The sequence below is a fragment of the Macrotis lagotis genome, chromosome 1 (genome assembly GCF_037893015.1).
Source record: "Macrotis lagotis isolate mMagLag1 chromosome 1, bilby.v1.9.chrom.fasta, whole genome shotgun sequence".
Taxonomy (NCBI): Eukaryota; Metazoa; Chordata; class Mammalia; order Peramelemorphia; family Peramelidae; genus Macrotis; species Macrotis lagotis.
Window position 1 is genome coordinate 541,841,453 of NC_133658.1, and position 27,277 is coordinate 541,868,729.

The window sequence follows — 27,277 nt, forward strand, 5'->3', positions numbered from 1 at the left end:
CCCAAGGTGGCTAAGAGTCTGATAAAAGTTGTGCATTTACATATTAGTCATGTAAAAAAAAAATTAGAACTAAGGGCAAAGAAAATCCATGAGAAAGGAAGGAAAAACAAAAGTTTTTTTAAAACGTGAACAGAGTATGCATTCAGACTTCATAGTTTTTTTCTCCTCTGGATGCGAATGGTATCGTCCATAGCAGATATTTACAACCCTGGAGGTTTTTTTGCAAGGCAATGGAGTTAAGTGACTTGCCCAAGGTCACAGAGCCCATATCAAGTGTCTGATGCCATATTTGAACTCAAATACTGACTCCAGGGCTGATTTTTCTCCTCTGGAAAACTTTAAAAAGCAGAGAAGGAAATATTTTCCAACAAGGCTATGGAATTAAACACATAAGCAGGAAATTTACATTATGATTAAAAGCACCATATGTATATGCACCATAATGTTTGCCCTTCATTTTTAAAGACCACAACATCAGGGAGGTGATGCCATGGCAAGCAGGTGAATTGGATTTGAGTGAGGGGGGGATGCTGTGCTGTCACCAGCCTCACTTTCTCCTCCAGTCATTTTCAGTGGCCAGATATGAATCAGGATAACTGAAGATAGTCCTGGACACAAAGCAATCAGGGTTAAGTGACTTGCCCAAAGTCACACAGCTAGTAAATGGCAAGTGTCTGAGGCCAGATTCAAACTCCTCAATCCAAGCTCTGTCCACTGTACCACCTAGGTGCACTAACATGCACCAAAAAGCATATCTACATAATTAAAAATTTAATTGAACTTCAAAAAGCAATAGAGTAAATATATATCAGGGGACCTCAATGTATCCCTTTCATATTTAGAGAAATATGCCAAAAAGAAATGAAAGACTTTATTAGAACTTTTTTTTAATTAAAGATAAGAGATCTCGGATACTGATTGAAAGGAACCAAAAAGGATTTAACATAATTGTCACCTTAAGAGGACAACTTAACAAAGACTGACTGCATACTGAGGCATAAAAACTTTTCCAGCAATGCAGGAAAGCAGAACTATTAAACAAAATAGTAAAAATTATATTCAATAAAGAGCTATTTAATGGATTAAAATTTAATTGAAACAGATATAAGACTAATATCTTCCCTAATACATAAAGCATATAAATAGTTCTCAAAAGGATTCATAACCACATGAAAGAATGTTCCATATCACTAATAACAGAAATGCAAATGAAAACAACTGAGGTTTTGCTTTTCCTGTAAAGCTGACAAAAACTGGCAACAGTCAGTGTTGGAAGGGATGTATGAAGTGCTTTGTTGGTGAAGTTGTGCATTGGTACAACCACTTTGAAAAGCATACCCCTTGATTCTGGTATGCCATTACTGAATGTTGCAGTTTCTACATGAGAGATTAGTGTATCTCACACTCTGCGGTCTTCACAGCCACAGGCATAGCTGCAGCAACTGCTTCATGGATTTCCTTCTGTGAAAAAAAAAAAGATAATCACTGCAGGAAAACCCCCCCACAAAATTGAGTCTGAATGGTAGAGAAAGAAGAGATATTCCCAAAGAGAATGCATAGCTCATTGTTCTTTAGCACAGAAACTTTAACAAAATTTAACTTTTCAATATATTTATACATTTAAACTAATGGTAGGAAATTATAGAATATGTAGTATTTACGATTTATGAAAAAATTTTATTTTCTTTACAAACACGTTATTTGTAATTATCCACAATACACAGCAAATCTCCAAAATTCTGATTTGATTGTGGATGACTAAAACCTCAAATGTAAAGCCCCCAAATGTGTCATGAGATGACTGTATTATCTTGATCCTCACAACAACTCTATGAGATAGATGCTATTGTTAGCCCCATTTTACAGACGGGGGGAAACTACAGATGAGGCCATCAAAGGATAAGTCCCTTACCCAGGGCCACATGGCTAGTAAGGTCTTTCTGACTTCAGGCCCAGGGCTCTATTCAAAGCACCACTTAACTGCTCCAGTCTGTCCTCATTGAGTAAACTATCTTGGAGCCTAGATCTAAGAAACCATTGGTTATCTGCCTATGCTGACATTAGTCATAGACATTGCTTCTGGGAGGAGGCACAACAGCAGCAACTTTGGCAGTCAGGAGATTGAAGATAAGGTGATGTTAGTAACAGGCAGGCCTTTTACCTCGAGATGGGATAAGGAGTACAGGCTGATGTCAATGCGGTTAGCTGGACAATTTGGCATAAAAGGGCAGAAATAACTGCCTCATCCTTACTTACATCATATAATCCCTCACCAAGTACAAAACTATATGACCCTTATTTTTAATGTACCCAATGTCCAACATTTGCCTACATCATAATATCTTCAACATAGTGGTTTACCAGAAATCTGAGAGCATATGATATCTGAAGGAGACTAACATGCCCCACATACAATGACTGCAGTGGCAGGAATTAGCAAAATTCTTCCATTGGTTCTGACCCTGAAAGGGAGAAGCTATCATTTGTCCAACCCTTTTTTCCTCCAGGTTCTAGACCACTTATCCAGATCCATTACTATCAAGAATTCAAAATAAATGAAATTCTTGTTCAACTATCTTACAAGGTTCTTTGATGCTAACTATGTAAACAGTTTAGTCCACTATAGGATTTGCCAGGACCTCAATTGGCCCAAAAGGTATTTTGTTTTGTTCCTATTTACTTTTTAATTTTTATTTAAGGCAATGAGGTTAAGAGGCTTGTCCAAGGTCACACAGTCAATTATTACGTGTCTGGGGTCATTCAGGTCCACCTAACTCCAGGGCCAGTGCTCTATCTACTGTGCCACCTAGCTACCCCCTTCTTTATCACTTTTAACTTTTACAAATATTTTCATTTTATCCTAACAAAAATTCTGGGAGTTAGGTGCTATTTTATTCCCATTGAACATACGAGGAACCTGAGGTAGAGAAAGATTATTTTTGTTGTTCAGTTGCCCCATTCTCCATGACCATACTCCATGACTTTTTTGGCAAAGATACTAGATTTTTTTATCCAGCTTATTTTACTATTGAAGAAATTGAGGTCAACCTCTTCAGGGTTAAGTGACTTGCTCAGGATCACACTAGCTAATGAGTATCTGAGGTCACATTTGAACTCAGGAAGATGAGTCTTCCTCACTCCAGGCCTAGAGCTCTAAGCTACTTTCGCCATTTAGTTGCTCAGTGGTAATGTCTTGAATATCTAGCAGGTGGTTATAATGTTATTAACTATCTTATTAAGGAGAAAAGTTGAGAGGTGGCACCCAGAAACACTTTTTTTGTCTGGTGGTTTCATGGTAAATCATTATATTCACCCAGTAGTGGGGTGCTGGTATGTGTTTAATTTCTGGGGGAAAAAAAAGAAGGGGTTAAATAATTGTCTCATAGATAGCAAATACAACAGCTAGGATAAGAACCTAGGTCCTTTGATTCCAAATAATTCATTTTTCACCACACCAGACTAACTTTCCTATAGTTATGAATAGTCATAATAGCTAATATAGTTATTAATAGCTAAAATTAATAGCTAAAATAGCTATTAATAGCTAAAATCAGGTAGACATAAAAGTCAAATTTGACCTCTGATATAATGTGATCCTGGACATGCCATCTACCCTGTCTGCCTCAGTTTGCTCAAGTGTAAAATGGGAATAATAGTACCTACCTAATAGGGTTGTTGAGAGAAATAAATGAGATGTTTGTAATGTGCTTAAGTACAGTGTCTAAGACATAGTAGCTATAAAGTTAAGCTGTAATGTTAACTATAATGATGTTCATTCAACAAATATTTTACAAAATTATTTTCATATAAGAAAAATTGAATACATTTTTTTCAGTAACTACACAAATAATTAAAAAACAGACTCAATCTCAAAAAACTTAAAATATGAACTATTTTCATTTGAACCAGAAAATATCAATTTTATCTAGTAATAATGATGCCTTTTTTACATCAACCTCTAAAACACTTCTGTGCTTAACTAAGTTATGTTTTTGACAATTATTTCCAGCAATAAGTATATGAAAGATCTTTGGATAAGTCCCAAAACTGAGCAAAAGCTACAATATTTGGTTTTCATGTTTTAAGCTTACCAAATAAAATGTCTTGTATTTACCATGATGGCTTTTCTTTGGGGTCTCAACAAAGCTGAAAACATTTGTTCATTTTAAATGAGCTATGAATATGACTCTGGAGATTTGTCAATGCCAGTTCATATCCAATTGAAGCAGCCGCCTAAACATATATTAGGCTATTTTCTATGACTAGGCATCATTTAGTATGCACTTTTTTTGTTAAGATATCGTATTTTAAGAATATTTCCTTTTCAGGAAAATAGGTATTTCTTTTTCAAGTTGTTCAAGACAATTTATGATCTTATCCCCCCAAAACCAGTCCTTCTGAACTTCCCTATTTCCCAACTAGGCAACCAGTTAGTCAACCTGCATTTATTTAGGCCTTATTTATTTAGCCAGTTATCTAAGTGTTGTGAATACAGAGAAAGGCTAAATAAATAAATAAATAGGTCTCTGCCCCCAAGGAGCATACATTTCAATGGGAGAGTCATGCATTAATTGGGTATATAAATGATATAGGTAGTGCAGTGAATATAGTGCTGGGCTTTGAATCAGAAAGACTCATCTTCATGAGGTTCAAATCTGCCCTCAGACACACTTATTAGCTGTGTGATCCTGGGCAAGTCATTTAACCCAATTTGCCTTAATTTATTTATCTGTAAAATAAGCCAGAGGAAAAAATGGCAGAGATCTTTGCCAAGCAAATCTTAAAATGGATTATGGACAGTTGAGCACAACTGAACAATAACAAATTATATATATGGAGAAAAAAATGAAAGGAAGTCATCACTGGCAGCTAATAGAAACCTACAAAGGTCTCCTAAAAAAGATATTTGAACTGTTGTGAAGGAAGCCAGAGAAACTAAGAGATAGTAATGAAGAGTGAGGTAGGTTAGAGCATTCAGGCATTTGGGACAGCAAATGAGAATGCCTTTGGAGATAGAGTGTGATATTAAACTAAGGAATTGTGCAAGCAGGCTAATTTTAGCTTGTTCAAAGAATTCTAAGAGGAACAGTTATATTAGAAGAAGACTGGAAAGTCAGAAAATGACCAAATTATGAAGAGATTTGAACGATATGATATAATTAATATAAGGAAATATAAGAATATAATGTAATATATTATTATAAAAGAAGTCAATATAACAGTGGATAGGGTACCAGACTTAGAATCAGAAAGGTCTGAGTTCAAATTCCTTTTCAAACCTGTATAACCTCTGGACAAATCATTTAAACCATCTGCTTCAATTTCCACATCTGTGAAGTGAGGATAATAATAACATCTTTGTCCCAGGCTCCTTGTGAGGACAAAGTGATATAATATTTATAAGTGCTTTGTAAAGTTTAAAGCACTATGTGAATGCTAGCTCTTATGCATTAAAGCATTTTCTTTACATTTACTTTCCTCCAAAGAAAGAAGTATAAGTGTTGTTTATATCCATGGTACAAGTTCATTTCAATTTGTCTAAGGTTTCTTATACAATAGTATAAAATCACAGTGGAGTCATAGACTGTTAGAACTAGAAGGGGGTTTGGAGAGTATATCTATTAATTCCCTTTTACAAGTAAGGAAATAGACTTCAATATATGATGTAGACAAGGGATCAGGGCTTATAGAACTCAGGCAGCCAGCATTTGATTAATATTGTGCTTCAGTAAAAGTAGCTAGGATATTTGAATCTTCTAATAGTACATCAGTACACTTAATAGCTGTGATTTATCATAAGAGTTCTTTCCCATTAAAGAAAATTGCAACTGGCTTGTAAATTTGTAGAAAAATCTTAAGAGAATCCACATAAACAATAGTAATAACAACAACAGCTTTAACTCCCCCTATAGCTAGAAAATAGGTTGTACAGAAGAAAAGGAATTTGAGGTTGGGTACTTGGGATAGTAGCATCATTCACAAGCAAGCAGTGGAAGATGATAGACCCAAGGGACTTTAAACAATTTGTCACATGTAGTACCACTGATGATCACAGAGGTAGCACCAGAGAAAAAACTTGAACCAAGGTCCTATGTCTCCAGAGACAATGTGCTTAGTCTTCTCCACTTTCTTTCTCTACCTAAGAGCTATTCTGGAAAGCTCAGGCAGAAATGATGAGTTCATTTCTAGACAAGTTAAGTTTGAGATGTCTACTGGTCCTCCAGGTTAAGGCTCCTAATAAAAAGTCAAAGAACTTGGAAGATGGGCAAATCCAGATTTAATGGTCCTAACCATCCACATTGTTTTGATGATTGAAATGTTAGTTAAAAATGAGATCTCTGGGGAAGAAATAATAGCTAGAAGAACCAAGGAGAGGATATTATTAAAAACCCTTTAATGAGGGCTAACGGAGGAAGGGCCAGTGAAGAAGATGGAAAAGGAAGGACAAGAAAATTAGGACAATGAAGCATCACTGGATAGTTCCAAGGATTGTCTCAGTTTATAACATTTTTTAGGGGTTTTTTTGCATCCGTTTAATATCATTTAAAGAATACCATTTTTAACTTAATCTTTTTTGATGTTTTGGGGGACTTTATACCCATAAATATTCTATCTGCAGAACTGAGGAAACAACATCTAGGTGGTTTCTTCTCTTAGCTTTATCCTTTAGTATTCTCTTTCGGATAAATGGAAGTCATATCTTTTACAATTCTAAATTATCACTGGCTTTGTAGGGCTATATTTTCTAGCAGTTACAAAATCATCTATGACCACTTATAAAATATGATGATGGTGTTATGAAAACATAATAAGATAAAGATGTAGTATCAAAGACTGCAGAGAAATCAAGGATTGACTGAGAAAAGGTCCTTGGGGCAGTTGAGATCATTGTTAACTCCAGTGATAGCTGTTTTAGTTCAAAGAGGTTAGAAACCAGATTGCAGGGAATTAATGCGAGTAAGAATAAAGGAAGTAGAAACACTGATGGCCTTCTCAAGTTTAGCTACTAAAGGTAGGAGATTTAAAAGAATGCTAGCTAACAGGAATGGATGAACCAAGTTAGCACATTTTTGATAGCCATGTTTGTAGACAACAGGGGTATCAACCAGTAGACTTGGAAAGATTAAAGATGAGTGAGAAAGTAGGGATGATAGGGGGCAATTTGCTGGAGAAGATGGGGGAATGGGAATCATTTGTGTATGGAAGGCATTTGAATGATGTGAGATGAAGAGAGAATAAAAGGCTCTAAGGTTTTTCTTTTTTAAAAGTTTTTGGTAGATAATATTTTATCAATTACATGTAAAGATAATTTTAAACATTTGTTTTTTATAAAATTTTGAGTTTCAAAATTTTTTTCCTCCATTCCCTCTTCCCTCCCCAAGATAGTATGTAATCTGATATAGATGATATATATGCAGTCATGGAAACACATTTTCACATTAGTCATGCTGTGAAAAAAATAGTGAAGTGAAAGTGAAAATAGTATGTTTTCATCTGCATACAGACTCCATAGTTTTTTCTCTGGATCTGTATAGCATTTTCCATCATGAATCTTTTTGTCCTTTTTCAGAAAAATATGTATAAACAAGACCAAGTTCTCAACTGATAAGGCTTGGGAAGAAGGAACAAGAGGAAGTTTGAATAAGATTAGGAGAACTTCCTACGATATGCAGGATTGGGAATTGATTAGGAAGCTGTAAATGAATTATCTTACAGCAGAGTAAAGGTTCTATTGACATTATGTTATATAAATTAGTAGTCAGCGGGGTCTGGTGATTTTTCTTGGTTTTTGTACAATAGTATAAGTGTGAGAGCAAAGGCAGTGGATGGTGAGTACCATAATCCAAAACTCAGGGTTAGCAGGGCAAGATTGACTATAAGGATAAGTTCAACTGATTTATCAAGGGTTCAAGGTGGAAAAAGCAGAATAATGTAGCCCGTACAAATGAGGGGGGAAAAAGTTGACTAATTAAGAACAAAGAACAGAGTTAGAGTTTAGAGGAACAGAGGTGGAAGACAGAAATTTCAAGGTTTGTGTGTAGCTGAAGTGGTCTGTAGAAGGTCATGGGAAATGAGTAAACAGGAATCAAAGGTATTTAAATGAGTATCAATACATATGTCCTCTGGTTTGAGGATGAGAACTGGGGAGAATATAATGACTGAGTCAATTATTTGATTACACCGAGGAAAGAAGTGGCCTTGAGATGAATGGATAACAGCTGTCATTGATTAGATGACAAATATGGATTGAACTTCAAAATTACTGAATCTTAGTAACAAAGGGAGAACCTGGAAGTGGTGAGGAGGAATAAGGAGTAATTAAACTCCCAAGCCAACAGTCGGGTGGGGGCAAGTGAGTAGCGTAGCCAGGTCTGTAAAGAGTGTCTTGGGGAAGTTGTGTTATCATGAAGGGGGGCTCAGAAAGAGTGAGGAGATGGAAGGAATGTGAAAGGAAAAGGTTTTAAGATGAAAACAAATTTTGGTGGAGCTGTGAACTCATTCAAACTTTCTGGAGAGCAATTTGGAATTACAACACCCAAAGGGCAACAAAAATGTGCATACCCTTTGATCCAGCAATACCACTCCTGGGTCTATATCCTGAAGAGATGATAAAAAAGGGTAAAAACATCACTTGTACAAAAATATTCATGGCAGCCCTGTTGGTGCTGGTAAAGAATTGGAAATCAAGTAAATGTCCTTCAATTGGGGAATGGCTTAGCAAACTGTGGTATGTCTATGTCATGGAACACTATTCTATTAGGAACCAGGAGGGATGGGAAGTCAGGGAAGTCTGGAGGGATTTGCTGAGATGAGCAGAATCAGAGGAACACTGTATACCCTAACAGCAACATGGGGGTGATGTTCAACCTTAATGGACTAGCTCATTCTATCAGTGCAACAATTGGACAATTGGAGAATATCTGTGATGGAGAATACCATCTGTATCCAGAGAAAGAATGGTAGAGTTTGAACAAAGACCAAAGACTATTACCTTTAATTTAAAAAATAAATTATCTTATTATGTAATTGTGCTATCTCTTATACTTTTTTTTTCCCTTAAGGATATGATTTCTCTCTCATCACATTCAATTTAGATCATACCATGGAAACATTGTAAAGACTAACAGACTGCCTTCTGTGGAGGGTGGGGGGGAGGGAAGTGAGGAAAAATTTGTAAAATTAAAAATAAATTTTTAAAAAAAGAAAAAAAATGTAAACAAATTTGTTACCAGTGAGTACTATGGAATAAGGGGTAGATAGCAAAGGGAGTAGTCAGTAGGGAGAATAAGAGATTAGTCAGTAGAGGACTGTGTTTGGACCATGATTGGTAGAGGTATAGGATGGAGGACAAAGGAGTGTAGGAAGGGGGAAGGGCTATGTTAATCACTGAGGATTGAGTTTGGATAGTTATCATAGGTAATCACAAGATTATCATGGATAATCACAAAACCAAGAGGGTTGAGGCAAAGGTAGAATTGCCCAGGAGTGTTAAAAGTGGAAACGGGAATAAATGAGTCTTTGATAGGGGAGAGGGAGAAGGAAACCAGTGAAGAGGTGTAAGAGGCAGAGAACACAATAAAATCCCTATTTTAGAGGTTTGATTCAGAAAGTTTAAATGTTAAGATTAAAAGTTAGGTTTAAATTCAGATCAGAAACCGGTTCTCTTGATTTCAAATATGCTTTTCACTAATTTTGCAAGTCAAATAAGTCTCGCATCTCATTTCAAGGTAAGTGCAATCCATTTATAGGCTAGTGTCCTTTCATTAACTAAATGGGTTAAATTTTAAATATAGAATATAAATAATAAGAAGTGTGAATCATAATGTACATTCATTTTAGGGGTCTTTGAAGGAAGGCTTTGGGGTGCAGTTACTGAACTGGTGGGACTGTGACTCGGCGAGGGCATCATGCGGCATTATTGTATCTTTCAGAAGAGGCTCCCTGGCTGCTCAGGAGCTTTCCCATAGGCACCTTGGTAGCTGCAGGGCACCTTCAGGTCGGATTCTGGGCTCCTATCCTCACCTGCATGTTGTCCAAAAGCACCTGTGCCCGAGTCGCTCTTAATCCCACCTTCTGCTTTGTCTTTCCCCGCACCCCTGGCGGCCGCCGCCTCCATGCTTCTCCTAGGTGTGCCAGGAACTCAGCATGCACTTTGCAAGCTGGGGGCAACGGGCCCCGATGGGGGCAACGAGCCCCGACGGGGGCACCTGGGTGGACGCCCAGCTCTTTCTGTACCCCTTTCTGATCTCAGCCGTCCAGGGGCGGGACGAGGGCGTTGGGTACCCCAGCCCCGCGGTAAAGGCGGCTGCCCCCGGGCTCCCGCGGCAGGCAGACCCGAGGGAAACCAGTGTGCCTGGTGGGGAGGCGGCGGGAAAGACGACTCCGCGGGTCCCGCGGGGCTTGCGGCGAGCGGCCGCTCCACGCGGAGGAGGCCGGGCGGCCGGGGCGGAGGGGGCCAAAGCCACGCGGGGAGGGCACGGCAGCCCGGCGGGGGCTCCGCTCACCCCGCCTCGGGGCCCTGCCCGGGGAGCTTCCCCAGGCCCGCGCTGCGAGCGGGGGGTCAGCGAGTGCAGCCCGCCCCTTCACGTGGGCGGGGGGCGCAGAGCGGGGCCCCTGGCCTCCGCGGGGGGGGGGGGGGGCGGCCGCATCATGCAGCCTCACGCCCCCCGCGCGCCCGCCCCATTGTCCCGTCACCATCGGCCTCCGGATTGTTCCCCGGGGCGCGCGCCGCCCTCCCTCGCCCCCGGCCGGGCCGCGCTCCGCGCTTCCCATGTGCCTGCCTCGTGTGTTTGCGTGGTGCATGCACGTGGATCGGGCGCCCGGGCTGCCGGTGAATGCGCCTGTGCGGCGGCCCCGCGGGGTCCAGCCGAGCCGGAGCAGCCGAGCCGGCCGGGGCCGGGGGGGCGGCGGCGGCGGCCGGGCGGCGCCCGCGGGCCCCGGGAGGACGGGCGGACGGCCCGGAGCGCCCGCCGGAGCATGGCCGAGTCCGGGCTGGCCCGGGCCTCTCCGTCGCAGCAGCGGGCAGCAGGTAAAGGAGGCGCGGCCGCCCGCGCCCTCCCCGCGCCTTCTGGGCGGCGCGCACTGCCCCGCCGGCCATGGGGCCCGGCGGTGTGTGTGTGTGTGTGTGTGTGTGTGTGTGTGTGTGTGTGTGTGTGTGCGTGTGTGTGTGTGCGCGTGTGTGTGTGCGCGCTCCCCCCACCCCGTCCCCGGCGGGGTGTGTGTTGTGTGTGTGTGTGGTGTCTCTGCGTGCGTTTGTGTATATGTGTGTGCGTGCGTGTGTGTGTATGGTGTGTCTGTCCGTGCGTGTGTGTATATGTGTGTGCGTGCGTGTGTGTGTGGTGTGTCTGTCCGTGCGTTTGTGTATATGTGTGTGCGTGCGTGTGTGTATATGTGTGTGCGCGCTCCCCCGTCGGGCTGGCAGGTTGGGGGCAGCGCGGTGGCGGCCGGGGGGGGGGTGACCGGAGGGGCCTGCGGCCGCTGCTGCCCGGGCGCCCCCGTCCTTGAAGGGGCCCCGCGCCGGCAGAGACCCCCTCCGCGGGCGGGGCGGGGGGCTTGGGGCACCCGCCGGGGCTGCCGCCCACCCGCGTGGCTTCTTGTCCGAGGGAATGAAGGACAAGGAAGGAGAAGGAAGCGGGGTGCGGGGCTCCCCGTGCGCTCTGTGCGCGGTTCTCCTCGTCCGGGCCGGAGGTGTGTGCGCACACGCTTGCGCGTGGAGACCACACACACACACACACACACACACACACACACACACACACACACACACACACACACACAGACGCGCGCGCGCGCTTGCTTCCTCCACCCTCTCGTGGGGGGCCCGGGGGCCGCCCATCCCCCGCCAGGTGCCCTTGCCTGTCCTCGGGCTGCCGCGCCGCGCCCCTGCCCGGGCCGCTCCCCGCGCCGCCGCCGCCGCTTCTCCTCTCGGGGGCGCGCCCTCCCCGGCCTCCCCACGGCTCGAAGCCCCGGGGTCGGGGGGCGTAGCCGAGCTTGTGCGTCGGGGGTGCGGAGCGGGCAGGGGCTCACCCGGGGGAAGGGGAGTCATTGAGGGGCGGCCCCCCCCGGGCTGTCGGGCCGCGGCCGGGACCGAGCGCACCCGAGCGCCTCGGAGCCCGGCAGGCCGGAGCTCCCGGCCGTGCAGGCGGCAGAGCCCCGGCCCGCAGAGCCCCGGCCCGCAGAGCCCCGGCCCGCAGAGCCCCGGCCGGCAGAGCCCCGGCCCGCAGAGCCCCGGCCCGCAGAGCCCCGGCCCGCAGAGCCCCGGCCGGCAGAGCCCCGGCCGGCAGATGCGCTCAGACTTGCGTCGGAGGGAGGCGCCGGGCCGGGCTGCTCTGCGGCGCGGGGCCGTCTTCCCGGGGCTCCGGAGGCCATGAGGCAACCTCGGGGCGTTCCGACCTGCCCCAGTCCTCCGGCGGCCCCGCCACGTACGTGGCCCAGCCCCGCGCCGTAGTGGCTAGAAACTTGTTCCAGACTTCACCTGGAGAGAGAGCAGACACACAGACAGGCAGAGACAGGAGCCAATGGGGAGTATGCGAAATTTTGGATAAGCATTGGACCCCACTAACCCTCGAAGTGGCTACTTCATTATAAGTAGGTAGGAAAACATTTTATACATTTGGGACAATTTTTTACTAAGATAATTTTTAAAGTCATGTATTTTTGTATTGCCACTATCCACAGTGCCACCAGGGGATATTCTTTAATCAATTGTATTCTCTATTGGGGAACAAATATAATTTCTGAGACCTGGTTTTCCTCATCTGTGAAAAAAATATCATTAAATGATCCCTAAGATCTCTTTCCAGCTCTTTTCCAGAACTATGATTCATAATCTCACTTTCTTTTTTTTTTAACTTTTTTTGTTTTTTGTATTTTTTACATTTCTTGTATTTTTCAAATGTAAAAACAGTTGTAGATACTATCATAAGATATGTAAAAATGACTTTTAATGTGCATTTCCATTCCCATCCTTAAGTGCTCACTGATTCTGGGTGATTTACAAACATGTGGACCACATCAGGAAGTAGGGACTATCATTATTCTCGCTTTGTAGATGAGGAAACTGAGGCACACAGGTGAAGCAACTTGCACAGACTACATACAGTTATCAAGTGAGACAGTCTTTGCCTCATAGTTTTTTTTGTGACCCTTGTTGCTTCCAGATTTTTCCTGAGGAACTAAAAATGGAGTTTTCTAGGATTTGTTTTGTTAACATAACCTGTCAGAGGCAGAATCTCTTAATCTTTCACCATAACTATAACTGTCGATTTTATTGCCAAATATTTTAATATGTTTTGTGTAACATAAGGCTTAGCTCAAAGCTGTTTTCCTTCTTTTGAAGTGTAAAGCTGGAAAGAAGGCATGTGATGAATTTTCAAAGGGATGACTGGAAATCTAATTTCCAGAAGTTGAGTGCACTTCAGTGTTTGTAGGAAAAGCAAGAAATAATATTGGAAGCTTCAGGTGTCGAGTAGTCTGGTAACAAGCATTGTAATGCTTTTTTTCTTTTTTGTTGTTGGAGTCTTATTCTTATAAAAATAACAACCTTTCTGGAAAAGCTGTCCAATTTCCTTGTAGAGGACTCTTGGGGGAAAAGTACTGGATTTGGATTCAAAAGACCTGGACTCTACTCCTGATTCAAGGTTCTCCATTCAGTAGTTGCATTTGTTGATTTGATATGTGACCTAGAGTAAATAACTTGTTTTGTCTGGACTTCACTACATCTATGAAATGAGGGGACTTAGACTGATTTTTGTCATGTTTCTTCCAGTTCTAATTCAGTGTCATTTGATTTTTTTTGGGGGGGGGGTACTTAAAATGGTGGTAAGAGTTCTTCAAATGATCTTAGCCAGGCAGGGACTAGAATGAAGTCTTAGAAATGAACCAAAGGCAGCTAGAAGGTACAGCAGAGAAAGACACCCCCCCACCTCCCTCCACCACTTCCTCTGGACTAGAGCATGGAAGAGTCTCAGACACTTAACCTTGGCCATTTACTAAGTTTCTTTATGTGTAAAACAGGAACAGTAGACACTTAACCTTTCAGGTTTGTTTTGAGGATCAAATGAGATGATACTTGTAATAAATGCTTCTTTCCTTCCTCTAAAGTCCTAAAACTTGTGATCCTGTGATCCATTCTTTCCAAGTCACTCAGGTATTTTTTGAACTCCTCCTATTAAATTGTGAAGACTGACTAAAAAAAGTGTAAGACACAATACCTTTACAAAAAGCTAATTGGGCAGACAAGATAGTAGTATTAGCTAGCATTTATTTGGCCCTTTGCAAATATTCTCTTATGATCATAATAACTGCAAGGCAAGTGCTATTGACCCCATTTCACAGATGAACCTAAGAGTAGTCAAGTGATTTGCCCATTATGTAGCTAATAAAGTGTCTGAGACAAGAGTTTAAACATGCCATACATATATGTGTGTAAGTATATATACTGGCACACACATGTATTCATGTGTGTGCATATATACACACACATATACCCATACAATACAGACATATATTTACATATATATGTGTATATTAACAACTGGATCAGAATGGCTCTAATCTGTGGGTGATTAGGAGTCAAACAGAACAAATCAGAGACAGGAGAGTCAGAAATCTAACAAAAGTTTAAATTTAGAGTGAGAAAAATGATTTGCTCACTTGTAGCAAAGGGGAGGGATTTTAAGCATGAAAACCGCAAAAAGATAGGACATTCTTTGGTCTTAACTAAACAGTTCCTACGACAGGTCCACACATGCAGGCCTTTTTGAGACAATATAGGCATCCTTAGATCCATTCAGTGGGGGGTACATAAACAGAGTTAGCATGGTGGAAACAGGAGAGCAGCACCTTTTTCAGTTCACTTAGCAGTTATAAGCACAGTGATTTTTCAGAGTATCAGAAGATTTAATCTATCACTTTCTGCAGCGGTATGTCAGCTATAGTTCTAATTCTCAATCAGAATTCCCTGGGAAATAGGAAAATAAGCCTCAAATCTGGATTTTACTGTGACTTAGGATGAGCTCAAAGGATTATTGTTATCAAGCTCAGGCCACGGCCTGCTTGCTGGACCTTAGCTCTAGAAAATAGGATGTCTCCTAATATCTTGAATATGTATGTGTGTGTATACATACATATACATATATAGTCACATATATGTTCGTATACTATATACATATTCAAATGATCTCATAATCTAATTAAATAATATGTAATATATTTGAATTGTTTCATAATATTCTAATTAATATATAATGAATTCTAATTGTCTCATCATATTGTAATTAAATAATACATAATATATTCTAGTTGTTTCATAATATTCTAATTAAAATATAATTCTCTCAATATTCTAAATAATATATAGTATATATTCTAATTGTTTCATATGTATTTATATCTAGAGTAAAAGTATATAAGGTATTCCTGGTTGGATTTTCTTTTAGTTGTTCACTTTTAGTTTCTCCCTGATACTCTGAGATTCAGTTGAATATATACAAGTGAGTTCTTTCTCAAGTTTATCTTATTAATGCAGACCAAAGCTTATTAATCTCAATTTTTAAAAGTTGTTTCATTTTGGGTTAGGCCTTTGACACTATTCATAGTGGATTCAACTCTTTTTTTTTGTTTGTTTTGTTGTTGTTGTTGTTTTAGATTTTTCAAGGCAATGGGGGTTAAGTGGCTTACTCAAGGCCACACTGCTAGGTAATTATTAAGTGTCTGAGGTCTGATTTGAACCCAGGTACTCCTGACTCCAAGGCTGGAGCTCTATCCACTGCGCCACCTAGCCGCCCCTATTGGGCCACCTAGCCACCCCTATTGGGCCACCTAGCTGCCCCGGATTCAACTCTTGAAATAAGTTTTTACTTTCTTGATACCCACTGTTTGTAGATTAGAGGTGACTTTTTTCAATTTCTGCAATGAAATTAGGTAATGATCTAACTATGGAATGGATATAACCAAGAACTATCATGCCTCACCTAGATTCAGCCAAATTAATGCAGAAATCTGTGTCAATCTTTAAGTACCTTCTCTTTGTCAGAAACTGTGTGAGGCCTGGAGTAGGGGTAGGGAACATCAGGCTGGAGGACCATTTAAGACTCAGGAAATCATGGGGTCTGGCTTTACCAAAGCAACTGCAGGTGGGACTCAATTCAATAAATCTAGGAACCTTTTCAGGTTGAATTAATTTGATCCTTGGCAGAGAAAAGATTCTCCACCTGAATAATTAAAACAAAATCCAACCAGAAATGCCATATATATTTTTACTCTAATTTTTCATATACATGTTTATATGTATGTATATATTTATTTGTTTATTTATTTACAGTCAAATATAAGTACAAAAAAAGGAAACAATTCCTATTTTCACTTGGTGTCTGAGGTCTGATTTGAATTCAGGTCTTCCTGATTCCAGGCCCAGACCTCCATCCATATCATCATCTAACTGCCCCAGAAGCAATCTTGGAGGCCCACAGAGGTGAATTGATTTGCCCAAGGTCACTCAAGTAGAGGTAGAGGCAGGATCCATACAGCTCCTTTAATTCAATCTCCTTATTTTATAGATGATGACACTGAGGTCTAGGGACATTCAGTGTCATAGAGAGGGTCTTCTCCTTGCTTGCCACTGGCTGTTTTCTGGCCATATTATATTTGAGTGTTATAATTTAACTGACATAAAAGAAATTGCTACAGAGTGGATCCAGATCAGAGTTTAGCAGGTAATCTGTAACTTCTGCTAAGTAAATCTAAAGGCAGAATCATCATAAAACTGCTTGGCCTCCACCTTAGCAGCCCAGTCCTCTCACAGATACAAGAAACAATGAGAGTGGACCCAGTCTCATTTGGTCTCCACCTGGCTAACTTAACCCTAACTTAAGCCTTCGTGACTCCAACCTTGCTTCCTATCCTGTGGTGCTCTCCATTTTCAGAAGGTAAAGTGTCAGCCTCTCACACCCTAGAGTTAATCACAGCTAGGTAATTACAGTAGTCTCTTTTTAAGCAAAAAATATTTTCCCCTGCTTCCTCTCCTCATCTCAGATGTAGTACTAACCCTACAGACCCAAAGGGGACCGGATAAGTACTTTAGCCTCAAGAATGCTGGGACTAGGGGGCGGCTAGGTGGCGCAGTGGATAAAGCACCGGCCTTGGAGTCAGGAGTACCTGGGTTCAAATTTGGTCTCAGATACTTAATTACCTAGCTGTGTGGCCTTGGGCAAGCCACTTGACCCCCATTTGCCTGGCAAAAACCTAAAAAACAAAACAAAACAAACAAGAATGCTGGGACTAGTGAGGAAGAACAGAGTTCAAATGTGAACTCAGATACTTATTAACTGTGTGACCCTGGGCAAGTTACTTGATCTCTATTGCTTCAGTTTCCTTATCTGTAAAATGGGATCAAATGAGATAATTGGCACATTATTGGGAGTATACATATACAACTTTTACTACATATATAGTGCTTAATACACACACACACACACACACACACACACACACACACACACACCCCCATTCCCATTTCTTAATTCATTCTTATTTGGTAGGAGAGAAAGAGAGAGAAGGGGGAGGCAGAGAGAGAGAGAGAGAGAGAGAGAGATCACCACAATTCTTGCATGCTGAATTGAGAGTTAGCTAGGTGGTGCAGCAGCTAGAATCAGAAAGACCTGGGTTTACAGCCCACCTCAGACCTTACCAGCTGTGTGACTTTGGGCAAGTCATTTAACCTCTGCCTTATTTTGCCATTTGTAAAATGGCAAACCAACTCCAGTTCCAGACTGTGTATACATACTCTTAGGGACAAACTAAGGTATCCCAACAATTCTCTAGTATTTGGTATAACTGGAGCCAGCAATTATGTAAAACATCTTTTTTGTGATATATTGCTAAATGGTTCTTTTTTGTTTTCTTCTTGAATCACAAGTTAAGCTCATTGATATTCATTAGATTCTAAAGCAGTGTTTCTGAATACAATAGGAAAAACATTTTAAGGCAGAAAAGAAATTAAGCTTTAATAAAACATGAAGAGGAAAGAGATTATTAGATATCCTTATGGCTACTGGATCCCAAGCAATGACTGATAGAGTGGAAAGATAGTACCATCCATCTTCAAGGCTGAGGTCCTTGACAATAAGAAAATCTTTCTTTTTTAGGTTTTTGCCAGGCAAATGGGGTTAAGTGGCTTGCCCAAGGCCACACAGCTAGGTAATTATTAAGTGTCTGAGACCAGATTTGAACCCAGGTAGTCCTGACTCCAAGGCCGGTGCTTTATCCACTGCGCCACCTAGCCACTTTAACAGTAAGAAAATCTTACTCCTTTTCTAGTGTCCAGATTTGAAGAAGCAATGGGGGAGAGGTAGTAGTTTGGTGTCAAGAAATTGGGGTTTGAGTTTTTCACCTCTGGCTCTTTTTTGGCTGTTTGCTGGTTGGGTGAAGTGAGTCATTTAAATGCTTAAACTTGGTTTCTATATCTGTAAAATGATGTTAAAAAAACACTTGTCCTACATTACTCACAGAGTAGTTATGAGAATCAGATGAGATAACAGATAATGGACATGAAATCACTTTATAAACCACTAGTGACTACTGGGCTATATGAAATTAATTATTAAGGGATTTTTTTGGGCTAATAAAGCCATATATTGATCCAACATTTCACAGTACTATAAAGACATGGCTTAGCTATACATTGCCACAGTGGGAAAGGTAGAAGAGTCCCAAATTTGCCTCTGCCAGCAAATAATTGTTCCTCCTTACTAAGAGGATCAAAATGTAGCCAAAGACAATAGCAGATTAGAATACAAACTATTGACAAAATGTTACTATTCTAGAGGATGGGATTGCAACCTTCACCATCTCACAAAACTAATATTAGATTGTAACTTAGGGGCAGGGACTTTGCCTATTTTTATATCACCAGTATTTAACACAGTGCCTGGCCCATAGATAGTAGGTGTTTAATATAATGTTTATTGAATGATGAATGAATGAAAAATGAAAAGAGGGGTAAATGTAAAAGGGGCAAATGAATTTGTATAAAGTATGACTTGATGGAAAGTTTTTCATCCATATCTAGAGAAGGAACTGTAGAGTTTAAATGTAGACAAAGTTTAGTATCTTTGATTTTTAAAAGTTGTTTTATGTATTATTTTTCTCTTTGATTTTTCTTCTGATTTGATTTGATTCTTTACAGTGCTTTCTGTCAGGGAAAGGGGAAAGGAAAGAGGGAAAAAAATGTAAAACTCAAAATCTTTGCAAAAATGATTGTTAAAAACTATCATTGCATATAATTGGGAAATACATTTTTAAAAAATTTTAAAAATAGAAAGTATGACTTGAGATTCAACCCAAGAGCCAAAGACATTTCCCATATAGCATCCTCCAAGGAAAAAAAATTTCTAGGAGATATAGTGGTACTTAAAGTTAGGTAGTAGTCTCTATTTTAAAGTAATAAAAACAGAAAAGTTGTAAATCCTTTAAAGAGACCAAACCAAAGCAATCTCACTGTCAGAAATGACTAAAATCCCAGCCTTCTGACTCTGGTGGCTCCAACTCAGGCCATACTTAATATTTAATGCCCTCATCTAGTTGGGGCAGCTAGGTTATACTGTGGATAGTATTAGGTCTGAAGTCAGGAAGACTCATCTTCAGTAATTCAAATCTGGCCTCAGATACTTCCTAGCTATGTGACTCTGGGCAAGTCCCTTAATCCTATGTGCCTCAATTTCCTGATCTGTAAAGTGACCTGAAGAACATTCTGGTTCTAGTATCCTTGCCAAGAAAACCCCAAATGGCATCATGAAGAGTCAAGACATGACTGAACAACAAAAGCCCCCAAACCCAACAAAGCTCATTTAGCAATCATACATTAAGATTATCCTTCTGTTTTGCATAATAGAACTCTGGTTCCAGGAGCCATCTTTTTTTCCTTAAAAAACCTTACTCATTATTTTGTTTTGTATTGCTGTCATTTTGAAGCACAATTAATTAAGCAAAATTGCTACACTGCTCTTATCTGACCATGTTCCTCATTTAGCATCTGAAATGCACTGCCTTTCTACTAAGAGGAGAAAATATTCCATCACCAGTCTTCTATCAAGATTATTCACTGCATTGGTTGGACTCTGATGTCTTTTAGTTGCTTTCCTAATGTTTAGACATGATAAATGTTGTTCCCTTGATTCTTTTTCTTCTTTCAATACCAGTTCATAGGAGCCTTCCCAAGAACCATTGTTTCTTAAAGCATCACAATATCTCATTTCACTCATAGACCTAAATTTGTTCAACCATTCCCAGGTCAATGGCACTCACTTTGTTTCTGGATTGGTTGGTTGGTTTGCTTTTGTTGTATCAAAGAGTTAGTTAGATTTCCTGATGTCTTCAGGATGAACAATTCCATGGAAACTTTCTCTATTCCTTCGTGAAATGACAACCCACCTATAACTTTACAGTCTTAGAAAGTCGCTATATCACTTCAGTGTTAAATGATACTAGCCCATGGTCACGTAGCATAATAAAGAGACCAGCCATGAATATTTTATTGAAACCTATCTTTTAATGGCTGTCTTGGGGCATATGCTCAGTAAGACACTGTGAGAATCACAGGAGACACAAATAGAGTAGGAAGCTCAGTGCCTGCTGGCAGGGCCTTAAATTCTAGCAAGGGAAGACAGTTTATATGGGGAGTTTTAGCTTTAAGTCAGATGAAAAGACCCAGTGGTCCTTAGGGGATAGCCACAGTAGCTAGACAGTAATTTATCTTTTTAAATGTCATTTCCATGAAATTTCTGCTGTTGAACCATCCAGTTGTGCCAAAGACTTTAATGTGAAGAACTTGGTTTCTAAGTCTTCCAGAAGCTGTGGTTGCTAAGGAACTTAGGGGTATAGCTCTTGTAGAGGCAGTGGTCAGGTCCTACAAAGGTAACTTCTAGGGGTAGGCTACAAGAACAACTAATAGTCTGGAGCTCTAGGGGCTTAGTCTTAACTAGTCTATTGGTGACATGGTACAGTTGGTCAGCATTTGGTGCTGTGTTAGGAAGATAAAAAGGATCCCTTTCTACATAAGGGTGGCTCTTCAGAATGATGGCAGTGGTGGCTAGATATTGATTCTGTTCTTGCAAAAACTTCTATATGTAATCAAAGTTAATTTGTTTTATTTTTTTATAATCAAATCTACATCTAATTTAGGAATTCTCCTCCTAAAAGGACCTATATATACAAAAATAACCGTAACAGGTCATTTTGTTATAGTAAAAATAAAGTAGAATCTAAGATGGAAAGGTTCTAATTAATTAGGGAATTGGTTGAAGAAATTAAGACATAAATATAATGGGATAAGTATTGTGCCATAAGACACAGATTCAGAGAAATGTAGGAAGATTGTATGAATCAGGAAAACAATTATACAATGTCTACAGTATCATTAAAATTTTTTTGAAAGTCTGAAGAACTCTCATTAATGGAGTGAATTTAAGAGAACCAGTGATGAAGAATGCTACACACCTCCTGAGGAAAAAGTGATGGAAAAGAGGTGCAAGTATTGTTGTTATTCATTCATTCAACTATATCATGCCAGGCCATTCTATCTTCCACTGTCTCTTGAAGTCTGTCCAAGTTCATGTTCATTGTTTCCATGATACTATCCATTCATCTTATCCTCTGCCCATCCCATTTTCCTTTTGTCTTCAATCTTTCCCAATATCTGGGTCTTTTCCAATAAGTCTCCATCTTGTATGTGGCCAAAGTATTCAAGCTTCAGCTTCAGTATTTGATCTTCCAGTGAATAGGCTGAGTTAATTCAAATATTGACTCAGTTGTAATTGAGATATATTTTTGGACATGGACAGTGTATAAATTTGTTTGGCTTAACTATGCTTACAAGGGAGGGTTTTAAAATTAGGTAAAAGGGGAGTTGGAGGGAGAGGAGAAATAGTGATAATGATGACAAGAGAGAGAGAGAGAGAGAGGAAAAAGAAAGAAAAAAGCATCGATGAAACAAAAGAATACCCCAAAAGAATAGTTTTGGGTTCAGAGGGAGAATCAGAAAAGTGGGAAAATTTTGAAATTGCTGACTTTTTTACATACTTCTAAAAAAAAGAAAACAAACTGGTATAGCACAGATTTATGATATCTTATATAGTTTGTGTGGGTTCTTTGCATTTTTGGCTGTCAAGTTCAGAATTTTTAAAAATAAAATTATCTCCCTAATTCAGGGAGGCAATTTTCTTGAATGCTTTTGTAAACTCAGTGGCAGCATTTTTCTCTGCTTTGAATACAAAGGAAGGCTAGGCAAATTTTTATGGTTATTTTATTGTATGGTTTTTTATGTGTGTTTGAACAGATCTTGTGGGGTGTGATGACCTCTTTCAATATGCCACCTCCACCAAACCTTTCTTCATTTTCCTTACCTTTTAAAATGAGTCTGCCTGCAGCATTTGAGGATTGTGAAGAGAGGAAGATGTGGGGTGGTGGCTGCAAGCAGGAATGGAGTAACTCAGGGTTGAATCTACCATTCTCTGGTGCCTGGTAGTGACTATCCTGAGTGGGGTGGAGCTTCCAGAGGCCAAGGAAAACATTGGGTGTGAGAAGGGACTTGCTGTGCTAGCATATCTTCCTAATGCTCCAACCCTTCCAATTACCTGCCTCACCCTTGATGGCTTCATCTTTTCCTTCCTTTGACATTTTTCTTTTAATTCTCCACATGTCAGAACTAGGGAGAGATATTCCTTGCTTGACCAAGTCAAATATTCAGGTTTCTGAATATCTCATCTGTCATCAAATCCTGCTACTGGTGCAGGTCTTCTTAACCTCATTCTCGGACTGTTAACAATAGCCTTCTGTCTGGTCGGCCTGTCTGCCATGTTTCTCTTCCCACTCTTCAGTAATTTTCCTGGAGAGGAAATCTCGGTATCTTATCTCTCTACTCAATAAACTTCAAGGATTCCCTTCCATGTCTAAGATCAAATAAAAAAATCATTTGTTTGACATTCAGAGTTTTTCAAAACCTACCTTTTCCCACCTTCTTATACTTTACAGTAGTTGTTCCCAACCTCACAGGCTCCCCCTTTGTTTCTACCATTTTGTGATCCAATGATGGTGACTCCATGCTGTTCTTCAAATAAGACATCCATCTCTCATCTCTGGAATGTTCTTCATTCATGGAATCTTCTATCTCTTCATCTCTGTCCCCTTGCCTTCCTCAAGGTTCGGATAAAATTCCACCTTCTAAAGAAAGCCTTTTTCAATCTCTCCCAATTCTAGTGTCTTCCCTCTCTTGATAATCTCCAGTTTATTCTGAATATAGCTAATCTATAGAGAGTTATTTGCATATCATCTCCTCCATTAGATTATGAACAACTTGAGGGCAGAAACTATCTTTTGCCCTTCCCCTCTCCCCCCCAAGCCCTTGACACATAGAAGACACTAAGTATTTCTTGATGAGAAGTTAAGTAAAACATTCTAAAGGGGCAATCATCAACATGAAAGCTTTTTCAAAGTTCCAATATGGTAATGGATGATTAACCAAATACTAGTCTTTCCCATATACCATTTGAGTAAATACCTTGGCTTAGAATTGTATCTACTGGCTTGATTATTACTGGGAAGCATTACAGTGCTAGGAGGATGGAACAAAGTTACCTCTAGAACCCAAGGTAGCAGCAGCTTTTTGGGGACCCAATCTTTGAATGTCATGGCAAGTTGGAGAGGTAGCTTGAAAGTGGAGTTAGATGTAAATAAAATTAGAATAAAAAAACCTTAGTCATGAATCAGAGTATAATAGATTTTTAATTTAAAAAAACTTTGTTAGACCTTTGCTACAGATAATTGTCAATTTCTTTGTTTTGTATTCTGTCACATATTAAGGGTAATAATTAGTTTTTTGTACCCCATATTTAGTTACCTAAAGTAAGGAGAAATTATAAATTACAAAATAGTCTGTTAATAATAAGAGCTAATCTATTATCAACTTGAATGATTATTAACTAATAAAAAAGGATCAAAATCTCTTGATCTTTTATAAGATTGAACCTAGTGAGTTAACAAACCAGGAAAGAAAATAATTTTGTTCAATATTTAATTTTGATGCAGTATTTATATTTTAGATTTTTGAAGGGCAGGAGAGCTATATTTGTAAAAGGGGAAGAGTCAGTTTAGTCAATCAAATCACCAAACCCCACTTAGAGGTGTCAAGATGTTATTCTCTTGACACCTTAAACAAATGAAAACACTTCTTTGTTGAATTATTTAATCATGTTAGTGTCAAAAAAGTTATTGATCCATGTCCTTCAAAGCCACTGGATAAACTGAAGCCATGTTGCAAAGGAAAAAATTTAGATTGGTTGATTATTATTATTATTATTATTATTATTGATTCGTGATTCTGGTAATTGGGCTTCTAGCAATTTAATAGAAAAAACTTGTAGGCAAGTCCCTGAGACGTAATTGCTTTAGGAAGGGCTTCTGGGAAATCTCTTTGGTTTTAGCCCTGGTCTCTTTCCTTGTCCTCTGACTGAATAAGGACCTTAGGAGATTTGGAGAGTCAGAGCATTTGAGCATTTCTATAGATGTCCCATCTCTGGTTAGCATCAGTGTTCATTTCAGAATAGAGGACAGAATGAGAAAAGGACAGAGCCTTACAAGGAGCTGAAAAGATACATCAATTTTACCTAAGAGGAACTTAATACATACTCCACAAAGGGGAAGAAAAGACTACTAGCATCTTTGCCACATGCATCTGAATTTACTTCTCCTTGGAGATTCTATGTACTGGTGGGAGAATGTATCAAATGTAGGTGACACACTTAACCCCATTGCCTTGCAAAAACTATATATGTATGTATACACACACACACACACACACACACACACATACATATATAATATATATATATATATTATATATATGACAGATATAATGAAAAACTGTGTCACATATAGGCAGAGTGCAGTCCAGAGTTAGGGAAACCTGAATTCAAATCCAGTGGTTAATAACTGTGTGACCCTAGGCAAGTCATTTAACTTCTGTTTGCCTCAGTTTCCTCAGCTATTAAAAGGGGATAATAATAATTCCCATTTCTAAGGTTTAGCTGATGTTGGTGAGAGGCAATTGGTAACTTGTCCAGAGTCACCTAGCTAGTACATATCAAATGTCTGAAGTCATATCTGAACTCAGATCCTCCTGACTCTAGGGCCAGTATGATATCCACTGTACCATCTAGCTGCCGCTCTTTCCCTAAGGACTTTTGAAGGCAATATTTTGTATCAATAGTACCAACTAAATTACTATAGTAAAATTATTCAATCACATCAGGCTTCTTCATGTCCTCATTTGAGGTTTTCTTGGCAGAACGCTAGAGTGTTTTGCCATTTCCTTCTCCAGATCATTTTACAACTTAGGAAACTGAGGCAAATAGGAATGGGACCTTAGAGGTTGTAGAATTTGTCTCCTCATTTTTCAGTTGAAAAAACAGGTTCAGGGAAACAAACAGTATGACCAGAAAGTGGAAAAACCAGGATTTTGTTCTAAGTCCTTTGGAAGAAGAAAGGGGAATAAGGATCTCTATCAAATATCTATTTATCTATCTATCTATTGTGCTTATTGTGTTAGGGATTTTTACAAATATTATCTCATTTGATCCTCACAATAACCCCGTAGAGGAATTGCAGTCATTATTTCCATTTATAGTTGAGGAGACTGAGGCAGACATTGGTTAAGAGTCTTGCCCAGGTTCACAGAGTTGGTCAGAATCTAAGACTGAATTTGAACTATCTTCCTGACTCCAAACCCAATTTTTTAAATTTATTATTATTTTTAAAAATTTACTCCGGTGTTCTCATTGTACCACCTCACTATCTCAGAATTTTTCTTTGGCTGCATGACCAGCATCCTTTTCCTATTGTCATATTTTCCTTTTTTTTTTTCTATTTTAATTAGAGCAATTCAGTATTTTTGTGATATATATGTATATGTATATATATATATAGAGAGAGAGAGAGAGAGATACAATATATATACTTAGATTCTCTGTTTCTTTAAATGATGTTTTATGACCATGAGCCCTATTAACAGAATATCTGGGTTTGAAAGGTTTGATCAGATTTTTTTCTTCATTGTATGGTCTCCAAAAGGTTTGCACCAGCAGTGTCATGAAAGGTGTTTCCCTATAGCCTTGCCAACACTGAACATAAATCATTTTTTGATATTTGTGCCATTCTGGGTCTGAGATAGTATCTTAATGTTATCAACTCACATTTCTCAGATTGTTTGGAAATTTGACATTTTTCATGTGGTTTCACCTTTTTATGTAAAAGTAATCACATTTCCTTTCCCAAAGTCTTAATATCACCAGGTTTAAGGGAAAGAGTTCCTGGCACTGAAGATCTTTGAATGAAAATTAGAGGAGATTTTGGTTATTTTCTCCTCTCTCTTTTCTCCTTCCACTCCAAGGTAAATCTCTACAGTGATAGAGTGAGTCTAATAGAATTAGGAAATTATGTTAGTAACTCTCAATCATATAAGACTTTGAGATATTCTAGTAAGACTGTTAAAAAATTAATTACTGGGGGAATTTTGCATATTCCATTGCATTTCCTACCAATCCCTGGGACAGCTGGATACCTTATGGAGAGAGCACCTATCCTGGAGTCAGGATTCAAATCTGGCCTCAGGTACTCCTTAACTATGTGACCCTAGACAAGTCATTTGACCCTGTTTGCTTCAGTTTCCTCCCCTATAAAATGAGCTGGAGAAAGAAGTGGTGAACCACTTCAGTTATCTTTGCCAAGAAAATCCCGAATAGGGTCACAAAGAGATGGACATGATTGAACAACTACAAAAACAAGCCCCATAAGTGCCACATAAATGTTAGCTATTGATTTACCATGACTTCAATTTTTTAGATATTAGTATTATTATATTTGAAATTATCTCCTGTTAACACTATATTTATCTTGTATGTACATAATTATGTTTACATGTTATCTCTTCCATTAGAATGTGAGCTCCTTGAGGGCAGGTGGTGGTATGTTGGAGACCCTGTATTTGCAAAGGCTATTTCTGAGAGTTCAAGTTCTTCCATGATGGAAAGTCTCCAAGTCCCTTTGATGAAAGTAGACTTTCTCTGTCTACTTAAAGACTGCTTAACTAATCCCCAGAATCTTGACCATCTTGTCATGATTTTAACCACTGCAACACATAAAGAGTCTTCACATAAGTTAGGGAGCATTGTGATATCTCTATCAGTTCCAATGAGAAAATCTCAGAACCCAGAAGTCTTTAATGAGT

General features: G+C 39.8%; 1 protein-coding gene and 1 long non-coding RNA gene across 10 annotated transcripts in view; one reads left to right on the plus strand and one right to left on the minus strand.

Moving 5' to 3' along the window:
- Nucleotides 1-1,178: 1,178 nt before the first annotated feature.
- Nucleotides 1,179-10,610, minus strand: LOC141507015 (uncharacterized). The gene is made up of 2 exons (XR_012474047.1): nucleotides 10,024-10,610; nucleotides 1,179-1,461 (listed from the first exon to the last, which is right to left on the minus strand). It is a non-coding gene; the product is annotated as an uncharacterized LOC141507015 (long non-coding RNA).
- A 131-nt stretch (nucleotides 10,611-10,741) lies between these two features.
- MAP7D2 (MAP7 domain containing 2) overlaps nucleotides 10,742-27,277 on the plus strand; it is a 194,297-nt gene continuing 177,761 nt past the window's right edge. For 2 of the 9 annotated variants that reach the window (XM_074214270.1, XM_074214271.1), the window contains exon 1: nucleotides 10,742-11,029. In XM_074214270.1, coding sequence (XP_074070371.1) covers nucleotides 10,978-11,029 — 52 coding nt within the window. In that variant the 5' untranslated portion in view covers nucleotides 10,742-10,977. Of the gene's footprint in view, nucleotides 11,030-12,374; nucleotides 12,593-27,277 lie in introns of those variants that run through there. The other 7 variants (XM_074214275.1, XM_074214276.1, XM_074214274.1 and 4 more) reach the window with 5 other exon arrangements.